The 27,642-nt window shown below is 51.9% G+C and overlaps 7 protein-coding genes across 7 annotated transcripts; 3 read left to right on the top strand and 4 right to left on the bottom strand.

Moving 5' to 3' along the window:
* Positions 1-1,493: 1,493 nt before the first annotated feature.
* On the bottom strand, positions 1,494-5,521 carry LOC136055819 (feather keratin 1-like). The gene is made up of 3 exons (XM_065747694.1): positions 5,441-5,521; positions 2,199-2,351; positions 1,494-1,841 (listed from the first exon to the last, which is right to left on the bottom strand). Exons 1-3 carry the CDS (start codon positions 5,519-5,521, stop codon positions 1,506-1,508), a joined length of 570 nt encoding a protein of 189 aa, XP_065603766.1. The 3' UTR covers positions 1,494-1,505.
* Positions 5,522-5,710: 189 nt separating this feature from the next.
* LOC136055826 (feather keratin 1-like) lies at positions 5,711-6,478 on the top strand. Its single transcript, XM_065747702.1, has one exon. It carries the CDS (start codon positions 5,818-5,820, stop codon positions 6,130-6,132), a length of 315 nt encoding a protein of 104 aa, XP_065603774.1. The 5' UTR covers positions 5,711-5,817; the 3' UTR covers positions 6,133-6,478.
* Positions 6,479-8,844: 2,366 nt separating this feature from the next.
* Positions 8,845-12,634, bottom strand: LOC136055818 (feather keratin 1-like). Its single transcript, XM_065747693.1, has 3 exons — positions 12,554-12,634; positions 9,637-9,789; positions 8,845-9,279 (listed from the first exon to the last, which is right to left on the bottom strand). The coding sequence occupies exons 1-3, from the start codon at positions 12,632-12,634 to the stop codon at positions 8,944-8,946; spliced, it is 570 nt and encodes a 189-aa protein (XP_065603765.1). The 3' UTR covers positions 8,845-8,943.
* A 189-nt stretch (positions 12,635-12,823) lies between these two features.
* LOC136055759 (feather keratin 1-like) lies at positions 12,824-13,591 on the top strand. The gene has a single exon (XM_065747630.1). It carries the CDS (start codon positions 12,931-12,933, stop codon positions 13,243-13,245), a length of 315 nt encoding a protein of 104 aa, XP_065603702.1. The 5' UTR covers positions 12,824-12,930; the 3' UTR covers positions 13,246-13,591.
* A 2,211-nt stretch (positions 13,592-15,802) lies between these two features.
* On the bottom strand, positions 15,803-20,079 carry LOC136055816 (feather keratin 1-like). The gene is made up of 3 exons (XM_065747692.1): positions 19,999-20,079; positions 16,756-16,908; positions 15,803-16,398 (listed from the first exon to the last, which is right to left on the bottom strand). Exons 1-3 carry the CDS (start codon positions 20,077-20,079, stop codon positions 16,063-16,065), a joined length of 570 nt encoding a protein of 189 aa, XP_065603764.1. The 3' UTR covers positions 15,803-16,062.
* Positions 20,080-20,268: 189 nt separating this feature from the next.
* On the top strand, positions 20,269-21,036 carry LOC136055744 (feather keratin 1-like). The gene has a single exon (XM_065747615.1). It carries the CDS (start codon positions 20,376-20,378, stop codon positions 20,688-20,690), a length of 315 nt encoding a protein of 104 aa, XP_065603687.1. The 5' UTR covers positions 20,269-20,375; the 3' UTR covers positions 20,691-21,036.
* Positions 21,037-23,495: 2,459 nt separating this feature from the next.
* On the bottom strand, positions 23,496-27,523 carry LOC136055815 (feather keratin 1-like). The gene is made up of 3 exons (XM_065747691.1): positions 27,443-27,523; positions 24,201-24,353; positions 23,496-23,843 (listed from the first exon to the last, which is right to left on the bottom strand). The coding sequence occupies exons 1-3, from the start codon at positions 27,521-27,523 to the stop codon at positions 23,508-23,510; spliced, it is 570 nt and encodes a 189-aa protein (XP_065603763.1). The 3' UTR covers positions 23,496-23,507.
* Positions 27,524-27,642: the final 119 nt, after the last annotated feature.

Here is a 27,642-nt window from a genome sequence, read left to right as displayed (position 1 = left end):
CGGGTGGGGTAATAGTTGTTACCTTCCTACTCAAATCCACGGGAATGTGGTGTTGTTTATCCTTTTATTGTTCCCAGAAGAAAATGGATTTAATGTCAAACGTGGTCTTCAGATGAATTTGGATGATTTTACTCAGTATCTTAAAATCTTCTAGGGATCATTTTTTCTGCGTCCCTTCTCTGGATGTGCTCCACCAGGTCTATGTCTCTCCAGTACTGAGGACTCCACAGCTGGATGCAGTACTCCACTTGAGGCGTCAGCAGCACAGAGTAGAGGGGCAGGATCACCTCCCTCAGCCTGCTGGTCATGCTGCTTTTGATGCAGGTCGGGATACGCTTGGCTTTGTGGTCTGTGAGGGCACATTGCTGGCTCACGTCCAGCTTCCCCTCCACCAGCACCCACAGGTGTTCTATTTTTGTCAGGGCTGCTCTCAATCCTTTCATCCACCAGCTGCTATCGGTAGTGGGGGTTGCCTCGACCCAGGTGTAAGGCGTTGCATTTGGATTTGTTGAACCTCACGAGGATCACATGGGCCCACTGCTCAAGACGTTCAAGGTCTCTCTGGATGGCATCCTGTCGCTCTGGTGTGTTGACCGCACCACACAGCTTGGTGGCATCAGAATACTTGCTGAGGGGGCACTCAACCGTACTGTCAATGTCTTTGACGAAGATATTAAAGAGTATCGACCACAGCATTAACTGCTGCGGGATAGCACTCATCACCTATCTCCATGCAGATGCTGAGACACTGAACACCGCTCTCTGGACTCAATCCTGCAACTCTGGCTCCTCACTCAGAGGCAGCAGTGGCATGGCCATCTCATGCAGGACGTGCACTGCATCCGAGAGGGCACGTCAGGTCAGAGAGGGAGTGAAGCTGGACATGAAGGCCAGGGACACTGTGGGAATGGTGGATACCTGTTTCACTTGGGATTGACAGTACTCTCCTGAGGGAGCCACCTGCACACTGTTCCAGGTTACTCCTGCTGGGGAAAAGGTGAAGGGTCCACAGGTGCCATAAATGCTTGTTGAAGTCTGCAGAGCAGCTGACATCCTGCTGGCACGTGGTGTGCGTGTGCAGAGTAGAGAGCGTGATGCAGAGACACAGACGTAGACGCAGCACAATTTTATTGAGCCAAAAGAGGGGAACAAAGTTGCTCCAAGGGGGGGGGGCCTAGATGCAGAAAAGAAACCGGGGACGGAGACCGCAATGAGTGGCCACTGTGCACATCCCAGCATCTGACCATCTGCCTGTTTCCGCCCAGGGAGCAGAACTGTCGTGTCTTCCCCTGGCTGGATTACAGGGGTTGACAGACGAGAGTGGTAGAGGAGACAAGCATTGCGTCTGGAGGAAGAGGAGAGAGTTGAGGAGGGGAAAGGCAAATATGGACAGTGCTCTAGGAGAATGAATGCTGGCCCTGTTCTTCTGCAATAGATAGTGGTCCATGTTATCCCCAGACCTCTGGGTCCTAGGAGATAATTCTCGTGGGCCACCAGCAGCAGCTTTAGCAGGGGAAGCACCTCCTGCTGCCGTAGCGGCTGCCGAAGCCGGAGAAGCCAAAGCCTCCAGAGTTGATGGGCACACCCTCAGAGCTGAGGATGCTGCCAACGGCAGCGGAGGTGGAGGATCCGACGGCGGTGTTCTGCGGGAAGGAGCTGAGGATGGGTCCGGGCAAGGTCACCACCACGGGAGAGGGCTGGATGGCGACGTGGGAGTCCTGGCACTGCCTGACACAGGGCTCATTGCAGCTGTTGGCCAGCGGGGTGGGGCCGCAGGGCTGGCACGGCAGGCGCGGCAGGCACTGGTCGTAACAGGACATGTCTTGTGTGTGGAGGGGCACCTGTTGGAAGATGGGGTTGAGAGGAAACAGATGTGAGTGAAGAGCGGCCTGGCATAGAAGCCTGAGAGAGCCAGGGCACAGTGCTGTCTTGGGATATGGAGGCTGTGTGAGGAAAGCCATGGTCTTATACTGCTTCCTCACAACTGAAAAGAAACAATCAAGAGTAGCCAGGCACAGGCACGTCAATGCCTAGCCCGCAGCTGAGGAGACACCTCTGTCATAGTGAGCATCTCTCCATGACACACGTGCTACTCCCTTTCCATCAAATGGGGATAGCTGCTTTCCCAGAATACAACATCATATGAAGGCAGACAAATCCCAGAAGAAAAAGAGGTTGAGAAAGGACTTTGGACTCACCTTGTTACCAGGGAGATGGAGGTAAGAGGAGTGGATGACTGAGTGAAAAGTTGGGCGCGCTTTTATACCCATGCTGGTTTGCCCCAGGCCTGCAGTCACTCTACGCAGGCAGTAATTTTCCAAGAGACTCACCCCAAATGCAAATTGTCCTTGCTAATGGCACAGGTTGGGCTTTTGTTTTCCGTCACCAGTGCCATTTCATTTCCTTGTTTCTGACCTTCATGTATTGACCGTGGAGAAACCTTTCAAGTTCCAGCATGACGCGCGCAGTGAGTTTCCCCTGCAGAAACACATCACTACAGGTAAACGACGCATCCCAATTGCTGGAGGCTTTCTGCGCTACAGGCACAGCAGGTGTGCCTGGGGAAATGTCACGACCTTATCTGTAACCACTTTATGAGCAAGGAAGGCATATTCTCCTTCCAGTGTACCCTCCTTCAATGCATCCGGAGCCTTCTTTGTATGAGGACTGTTCCTGCCCTTCTCCAGCTCTGCCCATTCCCTGCAAAGGCCGTTGCACACAGCTTATTGTTCTAGGAACACACTCGAGTGTTTCCTTGACTGATGATTCCACTCTCGTGACAGTGTCTTTGTCATCAGCCAACTTGTGCCATTATCGATTGCACATAACGAGAACATTGCCCTCCAGTGCAATCCGCTTATTATGCAAAAAGCCCCATGAAATCACATCTGTCCTCTTGAGCAGACTGCTCTGCAGAGTTTCTGGACAGCGCATTGTGGCCTTTCCTCTCAGGGACGGAGTTTCCGTATGTGAGGAGCATACTTGATTGTGTTGTGCTCTAGCCTTCTGACTACACGCCTGCTGGGGAGACATTGCACCGAAAGGTTGGCTCGTGGCCAATCCAAACATTGATTCAGAATTGACACGTGTCTGTAGAAACTGTTGAGGGAGCTTGGCTTCTGAAGACGTTCGCTTTGCACCCTTGGACAGCGTCCCAGCTCCATCCGTGTCTGCAGGGCAGGGAAGTGCTTTGTTCATACAGCGAGGATGGCTCGCCTGCTTCATGGCATCGGGGAGATCTTTTGTAACTACGGCCTCCTTGCTCACATCCATTCCACAAACACCTTCAGCTATGTAAGAAGTCGAGGTCCCACCGGGCCTTGCTTATTTGAGGGAAGGTCACATGCCTCTCCAACAGAGCGTTTTGATCACCAGGCGGAGCAGGTCTCGTTTAGAACAGTCTTCAACAGTTTCACTATGGCCTTCTTATTGAGGAGAGTGTGAAAAGCCTTTCTGAGCTCCAGCAAGAATGTTCTCTTCGAGTGCACAAAGCTTTCTCTTTCCTTGTAGGCCCTTAACAGCTTGATCAGCAAAAGTCCACGGGACGAGGCCAAGGGATGAGGCCATACTCTTCTCAACAGTGTGTGGCGATAGCACAAGGGGAAATGTCCACAAACTGGTGCACAGGAAGCCCCGCACAAATGTGCATGGGAACTTCTTCCCAGTGCAGTGATGGAGAACTGGAGCAGGCTGTCCAGAGAGGCGATGGAGTCTCCTTCTCTGGAACTGTTCAAGACCCGCCTGGACGCCTACCTGTGCAACCTGGTCTAGGGGGCCTGCTTTGTCGGGGGGGTTTGGACTAGATGATCTCTGGAGGTCTATTCCAGCCCACACAGTTCAGTGATTCTGTGATCCTGTGATCAGACCTTGACATCTCCATAATGAATCCACGCTGGCTGCTGCAATGAATACATTCACCCTTCATGAGCTGGGAAATGGTTTTCAGGAGGTGCTGTTCCATCAGCACGGTAGGACTGAGCCATACAGAGCAGTTGTCCCATTGTTCCTCCTTCCTGGTCTTCTTAAATGAGAGTGACATGCATTTTCCCCCAGTCTTTGGGTCACTTTTCCCAGTCACCAACCTTTGTTTACTAAGACTGAACAGCTCCCTCAGTCTTCATAGGCTCAGCTCATCGTGGGATGGATAAGAACAGTGTGCTAAAAATCATAATGCAGTCTGTTCCAGGTTTTCTTGACCGAAAAGTGTATCTTGCTAGCTCCATTTTTTCCGACTGCCCTCTGAGCCGTGGGATTCCTGATGACCACTCATGGAGGGCAAGAAATTAACAAAGAAGACAGACAGTACCTCAGCATTTTCAGTGTCCTCATTAACCAAGTCTCCCGTTTACTTGAGGAGAACACTCACACACTTCCTAATTTTCCTTTTCCCGCTGAGATCCTCGCTGAAGGCCTCAGCGTTGCCCTTGATGTCCTTTGCGAGACTGAATTCTATCAGCCTTTGAGCTTTCCTTCTTTCAACCGTGCCTGCATGGACACTATGGCTTTATTCCTCTCAGATTACTCACCCGAGCTTCCATCCTCTAGGGGCTTCATATTTTTGTTTTTGAGTTTAGCTAACAGCTTTCTTTTCTCCGTTTCAGGCCTCCTGACAACTTTACCTGACAGCCTCCTTGTTGGGATACCTCACTCCTGAGCTTCCAGGAGACCATCCTTGAGTACTCATGAATTTCCTTGGTTTGCTCTTCACTCCAGGGTCATGTCTCACAATATTCTACCACGTAAATTCCTGGAAATTTCGAGGTCTCATCTGCAGAAGTCCAGAGATAGGTGTCTTCTTCCCTGCCTTTAGAACACTGAACGCTACAGTTTCATGGACACTGAAGCCAAGGCTGCCTTTCACATTGGCGTTCAACACAAGCCCATCCTTCTCAGTGTGGATGCTGTCGAGCAGTGCTGCTCTCCTTACAGCTCCCCTGTCATTTGTAGACGGGAACGACCGTCAAATCGTAAAAGGAATCTCCCTATTTGCTAATGCCTGCTGGACTGTCGCTCCATCAGCTACCGTGGTGGCTGGACATCTGGAGCCTGCAGCACAACGGCCAGTAGCTGTCCGATTTGCGTGAGAAGAAGGGAGCAGGGAGAAGCACGTGGCACATTGGTAAGGAAGAGAAGCCTTAGGTGCTTGGCTGCAGATTGTAGAGCTGTCAGGATTTGGTTCTCATCTAACTAAGCGAGTTTCCAAGCATTCCTTGGATCTCTCCCACCAGCACATGAAAGAAGTAACCATGGCAAAATAGACCCGACAGAAATGAGGAAATGAAATGGCAGAGTCAGGGGAATGTAAACCATCAGCTGTGCCACTAGGAAGGCTCATTTGCATTTGAGGTGAGTCTTTTGTAAAATTGCTGCTTGCTAAGAGTGACTGAGTGCTGGCCTGAGGCAGCACACAAGCAGTATAAAAGTGGGTGCATCTCCTCACTCTCTCATCCACTTCCCTGGCCCACATCTCCCTGGGAACGAGGTAAGTCTGAAACCCCAGCATCAGGCCTTCTTCCTCCATGATCTACCCGCAGATGCAGGAGGCTTTATCCTACTCTGAGTCTCAGCGTGGCAGCAAGAACTGGGAGACGGAAGGGGGCAGCGAGTGAGGTGTCTTGGCAGAGGTGTTTCCGGAGCAACAGGCTAGGCTGGGGGCTGCCTGTGCCTGGCTGCTCTCGGCAAGGCAGAGGGGGAGGCAGGGAACAAGAAGAAGATGGGTGCAAACAGGCTCAATTTCCCCAACCAACACTGTGCTTCTCTCCCTCCTCTTCCTTTGCATGCCTTTTGCCTCAGCAGTTTCCCCTGCAGTCACAAAACATGTCCTGCTACGACCAGTGCCTGCCGCGCCTGCCGTGCCAGCCCTGCGGCCCCACCCCGCTGGCCAACAGCTGCAATGAGCCCTGTGTCAGGCAGTGCCAGGACTCCCACGTCGCCATCCAGCCCTCTCCCGTGGTGGTGGCCCTGCCCGGACCCATCCTCAGCTCCTTCCCGCAGAACACCGCCGTCGGATCCTCCACCTCCGCTGCCGTTGGCAGCATCCTCAGCTCTGAGGGTGTGCCCATCAACTCTGGAGGCTTTGGCTTCTCCGGCTTCGGCAGCCGCTACGGCAGCAGGAGGTGCTTCCCCTGCTAAAGCTGCTGCTGGTGGCCCACGAGAAAGATCCCCAGGGTCCACAAAGTCCCTGTGTGACTCGAGAAAGAGCATTGGAGCCAGCTTGATCGCACTGAAAATGTGATCCATGTCTGCCTTTCCCCTTTTCCATCGATGTTTTTCTTCCTGTGACATTGCTGCTCAGCATCTGCTCGCTGGACTGTCAGTCCCAGAAAGGGACTGCTGGCCCTTCTCCCTCAGTGGCAAGGGCACATGGACAGATGGCAGTGCATCCACCGGCTATATGTGTTGTTGACTGTTATCTGTTCCTTGTGCTTCCTCAATATATGACGTTTCTTTTTCCTTATTAAATTTAACTGCATCCTAATTATTGCCCCTGTGTTATTTTCCTGTGGTCATTCTGGGAAGCGCTTCTGACAGTTTTTCCTAACAATTGGCAAGGCATGTCAGGGGAGAACTTCATGGAAAGGAAGGGTTCGCGCGTTGTGACATGATGAAGATAATCCAAGGAACGTGAAACGGGGAGAAAACCAGAGGCTGCATGGAAGGAACGTATGTTCTTTTTCTCATCAGCGGGTTATATTCAGCCGTGCCTTGGAGTGCAGAGAGTCCATAGTCATAGGATTTGGGAGGACAGATGTTTTCAGGAGAAGACTCTCTCGTTCTCCATCCCTTTCCCCAGCTTTTACTGCTGAGTGTAATACTTAGTGGTCTGGAATATCCCTTGAGTCTCTTCAGGTCAGCTGCCCAGGTGATGCCTCAGCCCCACAGCTCCCCTTCCCCAGCATAGAGGATTTGATTGGAGAGAAATTGGAGAGAGCCTTGATGCTGTGCCTGGACTGCTCTGCAAGAGACAAAACAATGCTATGATATCATTTCCAGAAGCAGAGATGGAGGGGTTGCAAGTGGTCTCTGCAGATGGTTCAGTCCGAGCCTCTTGCTAAAGCAGATTGCCTGCAGTAGGTTGCAGAGGCAAGAGTCCACGAGAGTTCTGAATATGCCCAGAAAAGTCGACTCGACCACCGCTCTGGGCATCCTGTTCTTGTTCTCTGTGTGTCCATGCTGTTCTCTTTTCACCAGGGGTTTCTGAGTGAAGTTGCAGGTGAAGACATTCTCCCCTGCTCTGCTAGAACATCCATTTCCCAGAGCTGGTGCTGCTCAGGCAAGCCCACAAGCAACTTCACATCCTGTAAATGAAGTTCAACGCTTTTTGTTGCTCAGGATTCCACTCGATGTATGTCCTCTTTTGAGTCACTCAGTCTAGAGGGCTCTCAAGCTGCCTATGGGCTGGAAGGTGCAAGGGCCAAAGATAGCTCGTTTTCCTTTCTTCCTACCGGGTGGGGTAATAGTTGTTACCTTCTTACTCAAATCCACGGCAATGTGGTGCTGTTTATCCTTTTATTGTTCCCAGAAGAAAATGGATTTAATGTCAAACGTGGTCTTCAGATGAATTTGGATGATTTTACTCAGTATCTTAAAATCTTCTAGGGATCATTTTTTCTGCGTCCCTTCTCTGGATGTGCTCCACCAGGTCTATGTCTCTCCAGTACTGAGGACTCCACAGCTGGATGCAGTACTCCACTTGAGGCGTCAGCAGCACAGAGTAGAGGGGCAGGATCACCTCCCTCAGCCTGCTGGTCATGCTGCTTTTGATGCAGGTCGGGATACGCTTTGTGGTCTGTGAGGGCACATTGCTGGCTCACGTCCAGCTTCCCCTCCACCAGCACCCACAGGTGTTCTATTTTTGTCAGGGCTGCTCTCAATCCTTTCATCCACCAGCTGCTATCGGTAGTGGGGGTTGCCTCGACCCAGGTGTAAGGCGTTGCATTTGGATTTGTTGAACCTCACGAGGATCACATGGGCCCACTGCTCAAGACGTTCAAGGTCTCTCTGGATGGCATCCTGTCGCTCTGGTGTGTTGACCGCACCACACAGCTTGGTGGCATCAGAATACTTGCTGAGGGGGCACTCAACCGTACTGTCAATGTCTTTGACGAAGATATTAAAGAGTATCGACCACAGCATTAACTGCTGCGGGATAGCACTCATCACCTATCTGCATGCAGATGCTGAGACACTGAACACCGCTCTCTGGACTCAATCCTGCAACTCTGGCTCCTCACTCAGAGGCAGCAGTGGCATGGCCATCTCATGCAGGACGTGCACTGCATCCGAGAGGGCACGTCAGGTCAGAGAGGGAGTGAAGCTGGACATGAAGGCCAGGGACACTGTGGGAATGGTGGATACCTGTTTCACTTGGGATTGACAGTACTCTCCTGAGGGAGCCACCTGCACACTGTTCCAGGTTACTCCTGCTGGGGAAAAGGTGAAGGGTCCACAGGTGCCGTAAATGCTTGTTGAAGTCTGCAGAGCAGCTGACATCCTGTTGGCACGTGGTGTGCGTGTGCAGAGTAGAGAGCGTGATGCAGAGACACAGACGTAGACGCAGCACAATTTTATTGAGCCAAAAGAGGGGAACAAAGTTGCTCCAAGGGGGGGGCCTAGATGCAGAAAAGAAACCGGGGACGGAGACCGCAGTGAGTGGCCACTGTGCACATCCCAGCATCTGACCATCTGCCTGTTTCCGCCCAGGGAGCAGAACTGTCGTGTCTTCCCCTGGCTGGATTACAGGGGTTGACAGACGAGAGTGGTAGAGGAGACAAGCATTGCGTCTGGAGGAAGAGAAGAGAGTTGAGGAGGGGAAAGGCAAATATGGACAGTGCTCAAGGAGAATGAATGCTGGCCCTGTTCTTCTGCAATAGATAGTGGTCCATGTTATCCCCAGACTTCTGGGTCCTAGGAGATAATTCTCGTGGGCCACCAGCAGCAGCTTTAGCAGGGGAAGCACCTCCTGCTGCCGTAGCGGCTGCCGAAGCCGGAGAAGCCAAAGCCTCCAGAGTTGATGGGCACACCCTCAGAGCTGAGGATGCTGCCAACGGCAGCGGAGGTGGAGGATCCGACGGCGGTGTTCTGCGGGAAGGAGCTGAGGATGGGTCCGGGCAGGGTCACCACCACGGGAGAGGGCTGGATGGCGACGTGGGAGTCCTGGCACTGCCTGACACAGGGCTCATTGCAGCTGTTGGCCAGCGGGGTGGGGCCGCAGGGCTGGCACGGCAGGCGCGGCAGGCACTGGTCGTAACAGGACATGTCTTGTGTGTGGAGGGGCACCTGTTGGAAGATGGGGTTGAGAGGAAACAGATGTGAGTGAAGAGCGGCCTGGCATAGAAGCCTGAGAGAGCCAGGGCACAGTGCTGTCTTGGGATATGGAGGCTGTGTGAGGAAAGCCATGGTCTTATACTGCTTCCTCACAACTGAAAAGAAACAATCAAGAGTAGCCAGGCACAGGCACGTCAATGCCTAGCCCGCAGCTGAGGAGACACCTCTGTCATAGTGAGCATCTCTCCATGACACACGTGCTACTCCCTTTCCATCAAATGGGGATAGCTGCTTTCCCAGAATACAACATCATATGAAGGCAGACAAATCCCAGAAGAAAAAGAGGTTGAGAAAGGACTTTGGACTCACCTTGTTACCAGGGAGATGGAGGTAAGAGGAGTGGATGACTGAGTGAAAAGTTGGGCGCGCTTTTATACCCATGCTGGTTTGCCCCAGGCCTGCAGTCACTCTACGCAGGCAGTAATTTTCCAAGAGACTCACCCCAAATGCAAATTGTCCTTGCTAATGGCACAGGTTGGGCTTTTGTTTTCCGTCACCAGTGCCATTTCATTTCCTTGTTTCTGACCTTCATGTATTGACCGTGGAGAAACCTTTCAAGTTCCAGCATGACGCGCGCAGTGAGTTTCCCCTGCAGAAACACATCACTACAGGTAAACGACGCATCCCAATTGCTGGAGGCTTTCTGCGCTACAGGCACAGCAGGTGTGCCTGGGGAAATGTCACGACCTTATCTGTAACCACTTTATGAGCAAGGAAGGCATATTCTCCTTCCAGTGTACCCTCCTTCAATGCATCCGGAGCCTTCTTTGTATGAGGACTGTTCCTGCCCTTCTCCAGCTCTGCCCATTCCCTGCAAAGGCCGTTGCACACAGCTTATTGTTCTAGGAACACACTCGAGTGTTTCCTTGACTGATGATTCCACTCTCGTGACAGTGTCTTTGTCATCAGCCAACTTGTGCCATTATCGATTGCACATAACGAGAACATTGCCCTCCAGTGCAATCCGCTTATTATGCAAAAAGCCCCATGAAATCACATCTGTCCTCTTGAGCAGACTGCTCTGCAGAGTTTCTGGACAGCGCATTGTGGCCTTTCCTCTCAGGGACGGAGTTTCCGTATGTGAGGAGCATACTTGATTGTGTTGTGCTCTAGCCTTCTGACTACACGCCTGCTGGGGAGACATTGCACCGAAAGGTTGGCTCGTGGCCAATCCAAACATTGATTCAGAATTGACACGTGTCTGTAGAAACTGTTGAGGGAGCTTGGCTTCTGAAGACGTTCGCTTTGCACCCTTGGACAGCGTCCCAGCTCCATCCGTGTCTGCAGGGCAGGGAAGTGCTTTGTTCATACAGCGAGGATGGCTCGCCTGCTTCATGGCATCGGGGAGATCTTTTGTAACTACGGCCTCCTTGCTCACATCCATTCCACAAACACCTTCAGCTATGTAAGAAGTCGAGGTCCCACCGGGCCTTGCTTATTTGAGGGAAGGTCACATGCCTCTCCAACGGAGCGTTTTGATCACCAGGCGGAGCAGGTCTCGTTTAGAACAGCCTTCAACAGTTTCACTATGGCCTTCTTATTGGGGAGAGTGTGAAAAGCCTTTCTGAGCTCCAGCAAGAATGTTCTCTTCGAGTGCACAAAGCTTTCTCTTTCCTTGTAGGCCCTTAACAGCTTGATCAGCAAAAGTCCACGGGACGAGGCCAAGGGATGAGGCCATACTCTTCTCAACAGTGTGTGGCGATAGCACAAGGGGAAATGTCCACAAACTGGTGCACAGGAAGCCCCGCACAAATGTGCATGGGAACTTCTTCCCAGTGCAGTGATGGAGAACTGGAGCAGGCTGTCCAGAGAGGCGATGGAGTCTCCTTCTCTGGAACTGTTCAAGACCCGCCTGGACGCCTACCTGTGCAACCTGGTCTAGGGGGCCTGCTTTGTCGGGGGGGTTTGGACTAGATGATCTCTGGAGGTCTATTCCAGCACACACAGTTCAGTGATCCTGTGATCCTGTGATCAGACCTTGACATCTCCATAATGAATCCACGCTGGCTGCTGCAATGAATACATTCACCCTTCATGAGCTGGGAAATGGTTTTCAGGAGGTGCTGTTCCATCAGCACGGTAGGACTGAGCCATACAGAGCAGTTGTCCCATTGTTCCTCCTTCCTGGTCTTCTTAAATGAGAGTGACATGCATTTTCCCCCAGTCTTTGGGTCACTTTTCCCAGTCACCAACCTTTGTTTACTAAGACTGAACAGCTCCCTCAGTCTTCATAGGCTCAGCTCATCGTGGGATGGATAAGAACAGTGTGCTAAAAATCATAATGCAGTCTGTTCCAGGTTTTCTTGACCGAAAAGTGTATCTTGCTAGCTCCATTTTTTCCGACTGCCCTCTGAGCCGTGGGATTCCTGATGACCACTCATGGAGGGCAAGAAATTAACAAAGAAGACAGACAGTACCTCAGCATTTTCAGTGTCCTCATTAACCAAGTCTCCCGTTTACTTGAGGAGAACACTCACACACTTCCTAATTTTCCTTTTCCCGCTGAGATCCTCGCTGAAGGCCTCAGCGTTGCCCTTGATGTCCTTTGCGAGACTGAATTCTATCAGCCTTTGAGCTTTCCTTCTTTCAACCGTGCCTGCATGGACACTATGGCTTCATGGACACTGAAGCCAAGGCTGCCTTTCACATTGGCGTTCAACACAAGCCCATCCTTCTCAGTGTGGATGCTGTCGAGCAGTGCTGCTCTCCTTACAGCTCCCCTGTCATTTGTAGACGGGAACGACCGTCAAATCGTAAAAGGAATCTCCCTATTTGCTAATGCCTGCTGGACTGTCGCTCCATCAGCTACCGTGGTGGCTGGACATCTGGAGCCTGCAGCACAACGGCCAGTAGCTGTCCGATTTGCGTGAGAAGAAGGGAGCAGGGAGAAGCACGTGGCACATTGGTAAGGAAGAGAAGCCTTAGGTGCTTGGCTGCAGATTGTAGAGCTGTCAGGATTTGGTTCTCATCTAACTAAGCGAGTTTCCAAGCATTCCTTGGATCTCTCCCACCAGCACATGAAAGAAGTAACCATGGCAAAATAGACCCGACAGAAATGAGGAAATGAAATGGCAGAGTCAGGGGAATGTAAACCATCAGCTGTGCCACTAGGAAGGCTCATTTGCATTTGAGGTGAGTCTTTTGTAAAATTGCTGCTTGCTAAGAGTGACTGAGTGCTGGCCTGAGGCAGCACACAAGCAGTATAAAAGTGGGTGCATCTCCTCACTCTCTCATCCACTTCCCTGGCCCACATCTCCCTGGGAACGAGGTAAGTCTGAAACCCCAGCATCAGGCCTTCTTCCTCCATGATCTACCCGCAGATGCAGGAGGCTTTATCCTACTCTGAGTCTCAGCGTGGCAGCAAGAACTGGGAGACGGAAGGGGGCAGCGAGTGAGGTGTCTTGGCAGAGGTGTTTCCGGAGCAACAGGCTAGGCTGGGGGCTGCCTGTGCCTGGCTGCTCTCGGCAAGGCAGAGGGGGAGGCAGGGAACAAGAAGAAGATGGGTGCAAACAGGCTCAATTTCCCCAACCAACACTGTGCTTCTCTCCCTCCTCTTCCTTTGCATGCCTTTTGCCTCAGCAGTTTCCCCTGCAGTCACAAAACATGTCCTGCTACGACCAGTGCCTGCCGCGCCTGCCGTGCCAGCCCTGCGGCCCCACCCCGCTGGCCAACAGCTGCAATGAGCCCTGTGTCAGGCAGTGCCAGGACTCCCACGTCGCCATCCAGCCCTCTCCCGTGGTGGTGACCCTGCCCGGACCCATCCTCAGCTCCTTCCCGCAGAACACCGCCGTCGGATCCTCCACCTCCGCTGCCGTTGGCAGCATCCTCAGCTCTGAGGGTGTGCCCATCAACTCTGGAGGCTTTGGCTTCTCCGGCTTCGGCAGCCGCTACGGCAGCAGGAGGTGCTTCCCCTGCTAAAGCTGCTGCTGGTGGCCCACGAGAAAGATCCCCAGGGTCCACAAAGTCCCTGTGTGACTCGAGAAAGAGCATTGGAGCCAGCTTGATCGCACTGAAAATGTGATCCATGTCTGCCTTTCCCCTTTTCCATCGATGTTTTTCTTCCTGTGACATTGCTGCTCAGCATCTGCTCGCTGGACTGTCAGTCCCAGAAAGGGACTGCTGGCCCTTCTCCCTCAGTGGCAAGGGCACATGGACAGATGGCAGTGCATCCACCGGCTATATGTGTTGTTGACTGTTATCTGTTCCTTGTGCTTCCTCAATATATGACGTTTCTTTTTCCTTATTAAATTTAACTGCATCCTAATTATTGCCCCTGTGTTATTTTCCTGTGGTCATTCTGGGAAGCGCTTCTGACAGTTTTTCCTAACAATTGGCAAGGCATGTCAGGGGAGAACTTCATGGAAAGGAAGGGTTCGCGCGTTGTGACATGATGAAGATAATCCAAGGAACGTGAAACGGGGAGAAAACCAGAGGCTGCATGGAAGGAACGTATGTTCTTTTTCTCATCAGCGGGTTATATTCAGCCGTGCCTTGGAGTGCAGAGAGTCCATAGTCATAGGATTTGGGAGGACAGATGTTTTCAGGAGAAGACTCTCTCGTTCTCCATCCCTTTCCCCAGCTTTTACTGCTGAGTGTAATACTTAGTGGTCTGGAATATCCCTTGAGTCTCTTCAGGTCAGCTGCCCAGGTGATGCCTCAGCCCCACAGCTCCCCTTCCCCAGCATAGAGGATTTGATTGGAGAGAAATTGGAGAGAGCCTTGATGCTGTGCCTGGACTGCTCTGCAAGAGACAAAACAATGCTATGATATCATTTCCAGAAGCAGAGATGGAGGGGTTGCAAGTGGTCTCTGCAGATGGTTCAGTCCGAGCCTCTTGCTAAAGCAGATTGCCTGCAGTAGGTTGCAGAGGCAAGAGTCCACGAGAGTTCTGAATATGCCCAGAAAAGTCGACTCGACCACCGCTCTGGGCATCCTGTTCTTGTTCTCTGTGTGTCCATGCTGTTCTCTTTTCACCGGGGGTTTCTGAGTGAAGTTGCAGGTGAAGACATTCTCCCCTGCTCTGCTAGAACATCCATTTCCCAGAGCTGGTGCTGCTCAGGCAAGCCCACAAGCAACTTCACATCCTGTAAATGAAGTTCAACGCTTTTTGTTGCTCAGGATTCCACTCGATGTATGTCCTCTTTTGAGTCACTCAGTCTAGAGGGCTCTCAAGCTGCCTATGGGCTGGAAGGTGCAGGGCCAAAGATAGCTCGTTTTCCTTTCTTCCTACCGGGTGGGGTAATAGTTGTTACCTTCTTACTCAAATCCACGGGAATGTGGTGTTGTTTATCCTTTTATTGTTCCCAGAAGAAAATGGATTTAATGTCAAACGTGGTCTTCAGATGAATTTGGATGATTTTACTCAGTATCTTAAAATCTTCTAGGGATCATTTTTTCTGCGTCCCTTCTCTGGATGTGCTCCACCAGGTCTATGTCTCTCCAGTACTGAGGACTCCACAGCTGGATGCAGTACTCCACTTGAGGCGTCAGCAGCACAGAGTAGAGGGGCAGGATCACCTCCCTCAGCCTGCTGGTCATGCTGCTTTTGATGCAGGTCGGGATACGCTTGGCTTTGTGGTCTGTGAGGGCACATTGCTGGCTCACGTCCAGCTTCCCCTCCACCAGCACCCACAGGTGTTCTATTTTTGTCAGGGCTGCTCTCAATCCTTTCATCCACCAGCTGCTATCGGTAGTGGGGGTTGCCTCGACCCAGGTGTAAGGCGTTGCATTTGGATTTGTTGAACCTCACGAGGATCACATGGGCCCACTGCTCAAGACGTTCAAGGTCTCTCTGGATGGCATCCTGTCGCTCTGGTGTGTTGACCGCACCACACAGCTTGGTGGCATCAGAATACTTGCTGAGGGGGCACTCAACCGTACTGTCAATGTCTTTGACGAAGATATTAAAGAGTATCGACCACAGCATTAACTGCTGCGGGATAGCACTCATCACCTATCTCCATGCAGATGCTGAGACACTGAACACCGCTCTCTGGACTCAATCCTGCAACTCTGGCTCCTCACTCAGAGGCAGCAGTGGCATGGCCATCTCATGCAGGACGTGCACTGCATCCGAGAGGGCACGTCAGGTCAGAGAGGGAGTGAAGCTGGACATGAAGGCCAGGGACACTGTGGGAATGGTGGATACCTGTTTCACTTGGGATTGACAGTACTCTCCTGAGGGAGCCACCTGCACACTGTTCCAGGTTACTCCTGCTGGGGAAAAGGTGAAGGGTCCACAGGTGCCATAAATGCTTGTTGAAGTCTGCAGAGCAGCTGACATCCTGCTGGCACGTGGTGTGCGTGTGCAGAGTAGAGAGCGTGATGCAGAGACACAGACGTAGACGCAGCACAATTTTATTGAGCCAAAAGAGGGGAACAAAGTTGCTCCAAGGGGGGGGGGCCTAGATGCAGAAAAGAAACCGGGGACGGAGACCGCAGTGAGTGGCCACTGTGCACATCCCAGCATCTGACCATCTGCCTGTTTCCGCCCAGGGAGCAGAACTGTCGTGTCTTCCCCTGGCTGGATTACAGGGGTTGACAGACGAGAGTGGTAGAGGAGACAAGCATTGCGTCTGGAGGAAGAGGAGAGAGTTGAGGAGGGGAAAGGCAAATATGGACAGTGCTCTAGGAGAATGAATGCTGGCCCTGTTCTTCTGCAATAGATAGTGGTCCATGTTATCCCCAGACTTCTGGGTCCTAGGAGATAATTCTCGTGGGCCACCAGCAGCAGCTTTAGCAGGGGAAGCACCTCCTGCTGCCGTAGCGGCTGCCGAAGCCGGAGAAGCCAAAGCCTCCAGAGTTGATGGGCACACCCTCAGAGCTGAGGATGCTGCCAACGGCAGCGGAGGTGGAGGATCCGACGGCGGTGTTCTGCGGGAAGGAGCTGAGGATGGGTCCGGGCAGGGTCACCACCACGGGAGAGGGCTGGATGGCGACGTGGGAGTCCTGGCACTGCCTGACACAGGGCTCATTGCAGCTGTTGGCCAGCGGGGTGGGGCCGCAGGGCTGGCACGGCAGGCGCGGCAGGCACTGGTCGTAACAGGACATGTCTTGTGTGTGGAGGGGCACCTGTTGGAAGATGGGGTTGAGAGGAAACAGATGTGAGTGAAGAGCGGCCTGGCATAGAAGCCTGAGAGAGCCAGGGCACAGTGCTGTCTTGGGATATGGAGGCTGTGTGAGGAAAGCCATGGTCTTATACTGCTTCCTCACAACTGAAAAGAAACAATCAAGAGTAGCCAGGCACAGGCACGTCAATGCCTAGCCCGCAGCTGAGGAGACACCTCTGTCATAGTGAGCATCTCTCCATGACACACGTGCTACTCCCTTTACATCAAATGGGAATAGCTGCTTTCCCAGAATACAACATCATATGAAGGCAGACAAATCCCAGAAGAAAAAGAGGTTGAGAAAGGACTTTGGACTCACCTTGTTACCAGGGAGATGGAGGTAAGAGGAGTGGATGACTGAGTGAAAAGTTGGGCGCGCTTTTATACCCATGCTGGTTTGCCCCAGGCCTGCAGTCACTCTACGCAGGCAGTAATTTTCCAAGAGACTCACCCCAAATGCAAATTGTCCTTGCTAATGGCACAGGTTGGGCTTTTGTTTTCCGTCACCAGTGCCATTTCATTTCCTTGTTTCTGACCTTCATGTATTGACCGTGGAGAAACCTTTCAAGTTCCAGCATGACGCGCGCAGTGAGTTTCCCCTGCAGAAACACATCACTACAGGTAAACGACGCATCCCAATTGCTGGAGGCTTTCTGCGCTACAGGCACAGCAGGTGTGCCTGGGGAAATGTCACGACCTTATCTGTAGCCACTTTATGAGCAAGGAAGGCATATTCTCCTTCCAGTGTACCCTCCTTCAATGCATCCGGAGCCTTCTTTGTATGAGGACTGTTCCTGCCCTTCTCCAGCTCTGCCCATTCCCTGCAAAGGCCGTTGCACACAGCTTATTGTTCTAGGAACACACTCGAGTGTTTCCTTGACTGATGATTCCACTCTCGTGACAGTGTCTTTGTCATCAGCCAACTTGTGCCATTATCGATTGCACATAACGAGAACATTGCCCTCCAGTGCAATCCGCTTATTATGCAAAAAGCCCCATGAAATCACATCTGTCCTCTTGAGCAGACTGCTCTGCAGAGTTTCTGGACAGCGCATTGTGGCCTTTCCTCTCAGGGACGGAGTTTCCGTATGTGAGGAGCATACTTGATTGTGTTGTGCTCTAGCCTTCTGACTACACGCCTGCTGGGGAGGCATTGCACCGAAAGGTTGGCTCGTGGCCAATCCAAACATTGATTCAGAATTGACACGTGTCTGTAGAAACTGTTGAGGGAGCTTGGCTTCTGAAGACGTTCGCTTTGCACCCTTGGACAGCGTCCCAGCTCCATCCGTGTCTGCAGGGCAGGGAAGTGCTTTGTTCATACAGCGAGGATGGCTCGCCTGCTTCATGGCATCGGGGAGATCTTTTGTAACTACGGCCTCCTTGCTCACATCCATTCCACAAACACCTTCAGCTATGTAAGAAGTCGAGGTCCCACCGGGCCTTGCTTATTTGAGGGAAGGTCACATGCCTCTCCAACGGAGCATTTTGATCACCAGGCGGAGCAGGTCTCGTTTAGAACAGTCTTCAACAGTTTCACTATGGCCTTCTTATTGAGGAGAGTGTGAAAAGCCTTTCTGAGCTCCAGCAAGAATGTTCTCTTCGAGTGCACAAAGCTTTCTCTTTCCTTGTAGGCCCTTAACAGCTTGATCAGCAAAAGTCCACGGGACGAGGCCAAGGGATGAGGCCATACTCTTCTCAACAGTGTGTGGCGATAGCACAAGGGGAAATGTCCACAAACTGGTGCACAGGAAGCCCCGCACAAATGTGCATGGGAACTTCTTCCCAGTGCAGTGATGGAGAACTGGAGCAGGCTGTCCAGAGAGGCGATGGAGTCTCCTTCTCTGGAACTGTTCAAGACCCGCCTGGACGCCTACCTGTGCAACCTGGTCTAGGGGGCCTGCTTTGTCGGGGGGGTTTGGACTAGATGATCTCTGGAGGTCTATTCCAGCCCACACAGTTCAGTGATTCTGTGATCCTGTGATCAGACCTTGACATCTCCATAATGAATCCACGCTGGCTGCTGCAATGAATACATTCACCCTTCATGAGCTGGGAAATGGTTTTCAGGAGGTGCTGTTCCATCAGCACGGTAGGACTGAGCCATACAGAGCAGTTGTCCCATTGTTCCTCCTTCCTGGTCTTCTTAAATGGGAGTGACATGCATTTTCCCCCCAGTCTTTGGGTCACTTTTCCCAGTCACCAACCTTTGTTTACTAAGACTGAACAGCTCCCTCAGTCTTCATAGGCTCAGCTCATCGTGGGATGGATAAGAACAGTGTGCTAAAAATCATAATGCAGTCTGTTCCAGGTTTTCTTGACCGAAAAGTGTATCTTGCTAGCTCCATTTTTTCCGACTGCCCTCTGAGCCGTGGGATTCCTGATGACCACTCATGGAGGGCAAGAAATTAACAAAGAAGACAGACAGTACCTCAGCATTTTCAGTGTCCTCATTAACCAAGTCTCCCGTTTACTTGAGGAGAACACTCACACACTTCCTAATTTTCCTTTTCCCGCTGAGATCCTCGCTGAAGGCCTCAGCGTTGCCCTTGATGTCCTTTGCGAGACTGAATTCTATCAGCCTTTGAGCTTTCCTTCTTTCAACCGTGCCTGCATGGACACTATGGCTTTATTCCTCTCAGGTTACTCACCCGAGCTTCCATCCTCTAGGGGCTTCATATTTTTGTTTTTGAGTTTAGCTAACAGCTTTCTTTTCTCCGTTTCAGGCCTCCTGACAACTTTACCTGACAGCCTCCTTGTTGGGATACCTCACTCCTGAGCTTCCAGGAGACCATCCTTGAGTACTCATGAATTTCCTTGGTTTGCTCTTCACTCCAGGGTCATGTCTCACAATATTCTACCACGTAAATTCCTGGAAATTTCGAGGTCTCATCTGCAGAAGTCCAGAGATATGTGTCTTCTTCCCTGCCGTTAGAACACTGAACGCTACAGTTTCATGGACACTGAAGCCAAGGCTGCCTTTCACATTGGCGTTCAACACAAGCCCATCCTTCTCAGTGTGGATGCTGTCGAGCAGTGCTGCTCTCCTTACAGCTCCCCTGTCATTTGTAGACGGGAACGACCGTCAAATCGTAAAAGGAATCTCCCTATTTGCTAATGCCTGCTGGACTGTCGCTCCATCAGCTACCGTGGTGGCTGGACATCTGGAGCCTGCAGCACAACGGCCAGTAGCTGTCCGATTTGCGTGAGAAGAAGGGAGCAGGGAGAAGCACGTGGCACATTGGTAAGGAAGAGAAGCCTTAGGTGCTTGGCTGCAGATTGTAGAGCTGTCAGGATTTGGTTCTCATCTAACTAAGCGAGTTTCCAAGCATTCCTTGGATCTCTCCCACCAGCACATGAAAGAAGTAACCATGGCAAAATAGACCCGACAGAAATGAGGAAATGAAATGGCAGAGTCAGGGGAATGTAAACCATCAGCTGTGCCACTAGGAAGGCTCATTTGCATTTGAGGTGAGTCTTTTGTAAAATTGCTGCTTGCTAAGAGTGACTGAGTGCTGGCCTGAGGCAGCACACAAGCAGTATAAAAGTGGGTGCATCTCCTCACTCTCTCATCCACTTCCCTGGCCCACATCTCCCTGGGAACGAGGTAAGTCTGAAACCCCAGCATCAGGCCTTCTTCCTCCATGATCTACCCGCAGATGCAGGAGGCTTTATCCTACTCTGAGTCTCAGCGTGGCAGCAAGAACTGGGAGACGGAAGGGGGCAGCGAGTGAGGTGTCTTGGCAGAGGTGTTTCTGGAGCAACAGGCTAGGCTGGGGGCTGCCTGTGCCTGGCTGCTCTCGGCAAGGCAGAGGGGGAGGCAGGGAACAAGAAGAAGATGGGTGCAAACAGGCTCAATTTCCCCAACCAACACTGTGCTTCTCTCCCTCCTCTTCCTTTGCATGCCTTTTGCCTCAGCAGTTTCCCCTGCAGTCACAAAACATGTCCTGCTACGACCAGTGCCTGCCGCGCCTGCCGTGCCAGCCCTGCGGCCCCACCCCGCTGGCCAACAGCTGCAATGAGCCCTGTGTCAGGCAGTGCCAGGACTCCCACGTCGCCATCCAGCCCTCTCCCGTGGTGGTGACCCTGCCCGGACCCATCCTCAGCTCCTTCCCGCAGAACACCGCCGTCGGATCCTCCACCTCCGCTGCCGTTGGCAGCATCCTCAGCTCTGAGGGTGTGCCCATCAACTCTGGAGGCTTTGGCTTCTCCGGCTTCGGCAGCCGCTACAGCAGCAGGAGGTGCTTCCCCTGCTAAAGCTGCTGCTGGTGGCTCACGAGAAAGATCCCCAGGGTCCACAAAGTCCCTGTGTGACTCGAGAAAGAGCATTGGAGCCAGCTTGATCGCACTGAAAATGTGATCCATGTCTGCCTTTCCCCTTTTCCATCGATGTTTTTCTTCCTGTGACATTGCTGCTCAGCATCTGCTCGCTGGACTGTCAGTCCCAGAAAGGGACTGCTGGCCCTTCTCCCTCAGTGGCAAGGGCACATGGACAGATGGCAGTGCATCCACCGGCTATATGTGTTGTTGACTGTTATCTGTTCCTTGTGCTTCCTCAATATATGACGTTTCTTTTTCCTTATTAAATTTAACTGCATCCTAATTATTGCCCCTGTGTTATTTTCCTGTGGTCATTCTGGGAAGCGCTTCTGACAGTTTTTCCTAACAATTGGCAAGGCATGTCAGGGGAGAACTTCATGGAAAGGAAGGGTTCGCGCGTTGTGACATGATGAAGATAATCCAAGGAACGTGAAACGGGGAGAAAACCAGAGGCTGCATGGAAGGAACGTATGTTCTTTTTCTCATCAGCGGGTTATATTCAGCCGTGCCTTGGAGTGCAGAGAGTCCATAGTCATAGGATTTGGGAGGACAGATGTTTTCAGGAGAAGACTCTCTCGTTCTCCATCCCTTTCCCCAGCTTTTACTGCTGAGTGTAATACTTAGTGGTCTGGAATATCCCTTGAGTCTCTTCAGGTCAGCTGCCCAGGTGATGCCTCAGCCCCACAGCTCCCCTTCCCCAGCATAGAGGATTTGATTGGAGAGAAATTGGAGAGAGCCTTGACGCTGTGCCTGGACTGCTCTGCAAGAGACAAAACAATGCTATGATATCATTTCCAGAAGCAGAGATGGAGGGGTTGTAAGTGGTCTCTGCAGATGGTTCAGTCCGAGCCTCTTGCTAAAGCAGATTGCCTGCAGTAGGTTGCAGAGGCAAGAGTCCACGAGAGTTCTGAATTTGCCCAGAAAAGTCGACTCGACCACCGCTCTGGGCATCCTGTTCTTGTTCTCTGTGTGTCCATGCTGTTCTCTTTTCACCGGGGGTTTCTGAGTGAAGTTGCAGGTGAAGACATTCTCCCCTGCTCTGCTAGAACATCCATTTCCCAGAGCTGGTGCTGCTCAGGCAAGCCCACAAGCAACTTCACATCCTGTAAATGAAGTTCAACGCTTTTTGTTGCTCAGGATTCCACTCGATGTATGTCCTCCTTTGAGTCACTCAGTCTAGAGGGCTCTCAAGCTGCCTATGGGCTGGAAGGTGCAGGGCCAAAGATAGCTCGTTTTCCTTTCTTCCTACCGGGTGGGGTAATAGTTGTTACCTTCCTACTCAAATCCACGGGAATGTGGTGTTGTTTATCCTTTTATTGTTCCCAGAAGAAAATGGATTTAATGTCAAACGTGGTCTTCAGATGAATTTGGATGATTTTACTCAGTATCTTAAAATCTTCTAGGGATCATTTTTTCTGCGTCCCTTCTCTGGATGTGCTCCACCAGGTCTATGTCTCTCCAGTACTGAGGACTCCACAGCTGGATGCAGTACTCCACTTGAGGCGTCAGCAGCACAGAGTAGAGGGGCAGGATCACCTCCCTCAGCCTGCTGGTCATGCTGCTTTTGATGCAGGTCGGGATACGCTTGGCTTTGTGGTCTGTGAGGGCACATTGCTGGCTCACGTCCAGCTTCCCCTCCACCAGCACCCACAGGTGTTCTATTTTTGTCAGGGCTGCTCTCAATCCTTTCATCCACCAGCTGCTATCGGTAGTGGGGGTTGCCTCGACCCAGGTGTAAGGCGTTGCATTTGGATTTGTTGAACCTCACGAGGATCACATGGGCCCACTGCTCAAGACGTTCAAGGTCTCTCTGGATGGCATCCTGTCGCTCTGGTGTGTTGACCGCACCACACAGCTTGGTGGCATCAGAATACTTGCTGAGGGGGCACTCAACCGTACTGTCAATGTCTTTGACGAAGATATTAAAGAGTATCGACCACAGCATTAACTGCTGCGGGATAGCACTCATCACCTATCTCCATGCAGATGCTGAGACACTGAACACCGCTCTCTGGACTCAATCCTGCAACTCTGGCTCCTCACTCAGAGGCAGCAGTGGCATGGCCATCTCATGCAGGACGTGCACTGCATCCGAGAGGGCACGTCAGGTCAGAGAGGGAGTGAAGCTGGACATGAAGGCCAGGGACACTGTGGGAATGGTGGATACCTGTTTCACTTGGGATTGACAGTACTCTCCTGAGGGAGCCACCTGCACACTGTTCCAGGTTACTCCTGCTGGGGAAAAGGTGAAGGGTCCACAGGTGCCATAAATGCTTGTTGAAGTCTGCAGAGCAGCTGACATCCTGCTGGCACGTGGTGTGCGTGTGCAGAGTAGAGAGCGTGATGCAGAGACACAGACGTAGACGCAGCACAATTTTATTGAGCCAAAAGAGGGGAACAAAGTTGCTCCAAGGGGGGGGGGCCTAGATGCAGAAAAGAAACCGGGGACGGAGACCGCAATGAGTGGCCACTGTGCACATCCCAGCATCTGACCATCTGCCTGTTTCCGCCCAGGGAGCAGAACTGTCGTGTCTTCCCCTGGCTGGATTACAGGGGTTGACAGACGAGAGTGGTAGAGGAGACAAGCATTGCGTCTGGAGGAAGAGGAGAGAGTTGAGGAGGGGAAAGGCAAATATGGACAGTGCTCTAGGAGAATGAATGCTGGCCCTGTTCTTCTGCAATAGATAGTGGTCCATGTTATCCCCAGACCTCTGGGTCCTAGGAGATAATTCTCGTGGGCCACCAGCAGCAGCTTTAGCAGGGGAAGCACCTCCTGCTGCCGTAGCGGCTGCCGAAGCCGGAGAAGCCAAAGCCTCCAGAGTTGATGGGCACACCCTCAGAGCTGAGGATGCTGCCAACGGCAGCGGAGGTGGAGGATCCGACGGCGGTGTTCTGCGGGAAGGAGCTGAGGATGGGTCCGGGCAAGGTCACCACCACGGGAGAGGGCTGGATGGCGACGTGGGAGTCCTGGCACTGCCTGACACAGGGCTCATTGCAGCTGTTGGCCAGCGGGGTGGGGCCGCAGGGCTGGCACGGCAGGCGCGGCAGGCACTGGTCGTAACAGGACATGTCTTGTGTGTGGAGGGGCACCTGTTGGAAGATGGGGTTGAGAGGAAACAGATGTGAGTGAAGAGCGGCCTGGCATAGAAGCCTGAGAGAGCCAGGGCACAGTGCTGTCTTGGGATATGGAGGCTGTGTGAGGAAAGCCATGGTCTTATACTGCTTCCTCACAACTGAAAAGAAACAATCAAGAGTAGCCAGGCACAGGCACGTCAATGCCTAGCCCGCAGCTGAGGAGACACCTCTGTCATAGTGAGCATCTCTCCATGACACACGTGCTACTCCCTTTCCATCAAATGGGGATAGCTGCTTTCCCAGAATACAACATCATATGAAGGCAGACAAATCCCAGAAGAAAAAGAGGTTGAGAAAGGACTTTGGACTCACCTTGTTACCAGGGAGATGGAGGTAAGAGGAGTGGATGACTGAGTGAAAAGTTGGGCGCGCTTTTATACCCATGCTGGTTTGCCCCAGGCCTGCAGTCACTCTACGCAGGCAGTAATTTTCCAAGAGACTCACCCCAAATGCAAATTGTCCTTGCTAATGGCACAGGTTGGGCTTTTGTTTTCCGTCACCAGTGCCATTTCATTTCCTTGTTTCTGACCTTCATGTATTGACCGTGGAGAAACCTTTCAAGTTCCAGCATGACGCGCGCAGTGAGTTTCCCCTGCAGAAACACATCACTACAGGTAAACGACGCATCCCAATTGCTGGAGGCTTTCTGCGCTACAGGCACAGCAGGTGTGCCTGGGGAAATGTCACGACCTTATCTGTAACCACTTTATGAGCAAGGAAGGCATATTCTCCTTCCAGTGTACCCTCCTTCAATGCATCCGGAGCCTTCTTTGTATGAGGACTGTTCCTGCCCTTCTCCAGCTCTGCCCATTCCCTGCAAAGGCCGTTGCACACAGCTTATTGTTCTAGGAACACACTCGAGTGTTTCCTTGACTGATGATTCCACTCTCGTGACAGTGTCTTTGTCATCAGCCAACTTGTGCCATTATCGATTGCACATAACGAGAACATTGCCCTCCAGTGCAATCCGCTTATTATGCAAAAAGCCCCATGAAATCACATCTGTCCTCTTGAGCAGACTGCTCTGCAGAGTTTCTGGACAGCGCATTGTGGCCTTTCCTCTCAGGGACGGAGTTTCCGTATGTGAGGAGCATACTTGATTGTGTTGTGCTCTAGCCTTCTGACTACACGCCTGCTGGGGAGACATTGCACCGAAAGGTTGGCTCGTGGCCAATCCAAACATTGATTCAGAATTGACACGTGTCTGTAGAAACTGTTGAGGGAGCTTGGCTTCTGAAGACGTTCGCTTTGCACCCTTGGACAGCGTCCCAGCTCCATCCGTGTCTGCAGGGCAGGGAAGTGCTTTGTTCATACAGCGAGGATGGCTCGCCTGCTTCATGGCATCGGGGAGATCTTTTGTAACTACGGCCTCCTTGCTCACATCCATTCCACAAACACCTTCAGCTATGTAAGAAGTCGAGGTCCCACCGGGCCTTGCTTATTTGAGGGAAGGTCACATGCCTCTCCAACAGAGCGTTTTGATCACCAGGCGGAGCAGGTCTCGTTTAGAACAGTCTTCAACAGTTTCACTATGGCCTTCTTATTGAGGAGAGTGTGAAAAGCCTTTCTGAGCTCCAGCAAGAATGTTCTCTTCGAGTGCACAAAGCTTTCTCTTTCCTTGTAGGCCCTTAACAGCTTGATCAGCAAAAGTCCACGGGACGAGGCCAAGGGATGAGGCCATACTCTTCTCAACAGTGTGTGGCGATAGCACAAGGGGAAATGTCCACAAACTGGTGCACAGGAAGCCCCGCACAAATGTGCATGGGAACTTCTTCCCAGTGCAGTGATGGAGAACTGGAGCAGGCTGTCCAGAGAGGCGATGGAGTCTCCTTCTCTGGAACTGTTCAAGACCCGCCTGGACGCCTACCTGTGCAACCTGGTCTAGGGGGCCTGCTTTGTCGGGGGGGTTTGGACTAGATGATCTCTGGAGGTCTATTCCAGCCCACACAGTTCAGTGATTCTGTGATCCTGTGATCAGACCTTGACATCTCCATAATGAATCCACGCTGGCTGCTGCAATGAATACATTCACCCTTCATGAGCTGGGAAATGGTTTTCAGGAGGTGCTGTTCCATCAGCACGGTAGGACTGAGCCATACAGAGCAGTTGTCCCATTGTTCCTCCTTCCTGGTCTTCTTAAATGAGAGTGACATGCATTTTCCCCCAGTCTTTGGGTCACTTTTCCCAGTCACCAACCTTTGTTTACTAAGACTGAACAGCTCCCTCAGTCTTCATAGGCTCAGCTCATCGTGGGATGGATAAGAACAGTGTGCTAAAAATCATAATGCAGTCTGTTCCAGGTTTTCTTGACCGAAAAGTGTATCTTGCTAGCTCCATTTTTTCCGACTGCCCTCTGAGCCGTGGGATTCCTGATGACCACTCATGGAGGGCAAGAAATTAACAAAGAAGACAGACAGTACCTCAGCATTTTCAGTGTCCTCATTAACCAAGTCTCCCGTTTACTTGAGGAGAACACTCACACACTTCCTAATTTTCCTTTTCCCGCTGAGATCCTCGCTGAAGGCCTCAGCGTTGCCCTTGATGTCCTTTGCGAGACTGAATTCTATCAGCCTTTGAGCTTTCCTTCTTTCAACCGTGCCTGCATGGACACTATGGCTTTATTCCTCTCAGATTACTCACCCGAGCTTCCATCCTCTAGGGGCTTCATATTTTTGTTTTTGAGTTTAGCTAACAGCTTTCTTTTCTCCGTTTCAGGCCTCCTGACAACTTTACCTGACAGCCTCCTTGTTGGGATACCTCACTCCTGAGCTTCCAGGAGACCATCCTTGAGTACTCATGAATTTCCTTGGTTTGCTCTTCACTCCAGGGTCATGTCTCACAATATTCTACCACGTAAATTCCTGGAAATTTCGAGGTCTCATCTGCAGAAGTCCAGAGATAGGTGTCTTCTTCCCTGCCTTTAGAACACTGAACGCTACAGTTTCATGGACACTGAAGCCAAGGCTGCCTTTCACATTGGCGTTCAACACAAGCCCATCCTTCTCAGTGTGGATGCTGTCGAGCAGTGCTGCTCTCCTTACAGCTCCCCTGTCATTTGTAGACGGGAACGACCGTCAAATCGTAAAAGGAATCTCCCTATTTGCTAATGCCTGCTGGACTGTCGCTCCATCAGCTACCGTGGTGGCTGGACATCTGGAGCCTGCAGCACAACGGCCAGTAGCTGTCCGATTTGCGTGAGAAGAAGGGAGCAGGGAGAAGCACGTGGCACATTGGTAAGGAAGAGAAGCCTTAGGTGCTTGGCTGCAGATTGTAGAGCTGTCAGGATTTGGTTCTCATCTAACTAAGCGAGTTTCCAAGCATTCCTTGGATCTCTCCCACCAGCACATGAAAGAAGTAACCATGGCAAAATAGACCCGACAGAAATGAGGAAATGAAATGGCAGAGTCAGGGGAATGTAAACCATCAGCTGTGCCACTAGGAAGGCTCATTTGCATTTGAGGTGAGTCTTTTGTAAAATTGCTGCTTGCTAAGAGTGACTGAGTGCTGGCCTGAGGCAGCACACAAGCAGTATAAAAGTGGGTGCATCTCCTCACTCTCTCATCCACTTCCCTGGCCCACATCTCCCTGGGAACGAGGTAAGTCTGAAACCCCAGCATCAGGCCTTCTTCCTCCATGATCTACCCGCAGATGCAGGAGGCTTTATCCTACTCTGAGTCTCAGCGTGGCAGCAAGAACTGGGAGACGGAAGGGGGCAGCGAGTGAGGTGTCTTGGCAGAGGTGTTTCCGGAGCAAC

This window comes from Cyrtonyx montezumae, unplaced genomic scaffold (genome assembly GCF_038088225.1).
Source record: "Cyrtonyx montezumae isolate F1298 unplaced genomic scaffold, pur_monq_1.0 scaffold_48, whole genome shotgun sequence".
In the NCBI taxonomy this organism is placed as follows: Eukaryota; Metazoa; Chordata; class Aves; order Galliformes; family Odontophoridae; genus Cyrtonyx; species Cyrtonyx montezumae.
Note: the sequence above shows the minus strand (reverse complement) of the source record. Positions and strands in the feature narration are given on the sequence as shown.

Bases quoted from the DNA above. Each gene is read 5' to 3' on its own strand.
- LOC136055826 (XM_065747702.1), top strand. From the start codon at position 5,818: ATGTCCTGCTACGACCAGTGCCTGCCGCGCCTGCCGTGCCAGCCCTGC.
- LOC136055759 (XM_065747630.1), top strand. From the start codon at position 12,931: ATGTCCTGCTACGACCAGTGCCTGCCGCGCCTGCCGTGCCAGCCCTGC.
- LOC136055818 (XM_065747693.1), bottom strand. From the start codon at position 12,634: ATGGAGGAAGAAGGCCTGATGCTGGGGTTTCAGACTTACCTCGTTCCC. The intron at 9,790-12,553 runs GTGAGGAGATGC...CTGTGCCATTAG, and splicing joins CCAGGGAAGTGGATGAGAGA to CAAGGACAATTTGCATTTGG. The intron at 9,280-9,636 runs GTGAGTCCAAAG...ATCTTCCAACAG, and splicing joins TCCATCTCCCTGGTAACAAG to GTGCCCCTCCACACACAAGA.
- LOC136055816 (XM_065747692.1), bottom strand. From the start codon at position 20,079: ATGGAGGAAGAAGGCCTGATGCTGGGGTTTCAGACTTACCTCGTTCCC. The intron at 16,909-19,998 runs GTGAGGAGATGC...CTGTGCCATTAG, and splicing joins CCAGGGAAGTGGATGAGAGA to CAAGGACAATTTGCATTTGG. The intron at 16,399-16,755 runs GTGAGTCCAAAG...ATCTTCCAACAG, and splicing joins TCCATCTCCCTGGTAACAAG to GTGCCCCTCCACACACAAGA.
- LOC136055744 (XM_065747615.1), top strand. From the start codon at position 20,376: ATGTCCTGCTACGACCAGTGCCTGCCGCGCCTGCCGTGCCAGCCCTGC.
- LOC136055815 (XM_065747691.1), bottom strand. From the start codon at position 27,523: ATGGAGGAAGAAGGCCTGATGCTGGGGTTTCAGACTTACCTCGTTCCC. The intron at 24,354-27,442 runs GTGAGGAGATGC...CTGTGCCATTAG, and splicing joins CCAGGGAAGTGGATGAGAGA to CAAGGACAATTTGCATTTGG. The intron at 23,844-24,200 runs GTGAGTCCAAAG...ATCTTCCAACAG, and splicing joins TCCATCTCCCTGGTAACAAG to GTGCCCCTCCACACACAAGA.
- LOC136055819 (XM_065747694.1), bottom strand. From the start codon at position 5,521: ATGGAGGAAGAAGGCCTGATGCTGGGGTTTCAGACTTACCTCGTTCCC. The intron at 2,352-5,440 runs GTGAGGAGATGC...CTGTGCCATTAG, and splicing joins CCAGGGAAGTGGATGAGAGA to CAAGGACAATTTGCATTTGG. The intron at 1,842-2,198 runs GTGAGTCCAAAG...ATCTTCCAACAG, and splicing joins TCCATCTCCCTGGTAACAAG to GTGCCCCTCCACACACAAGA.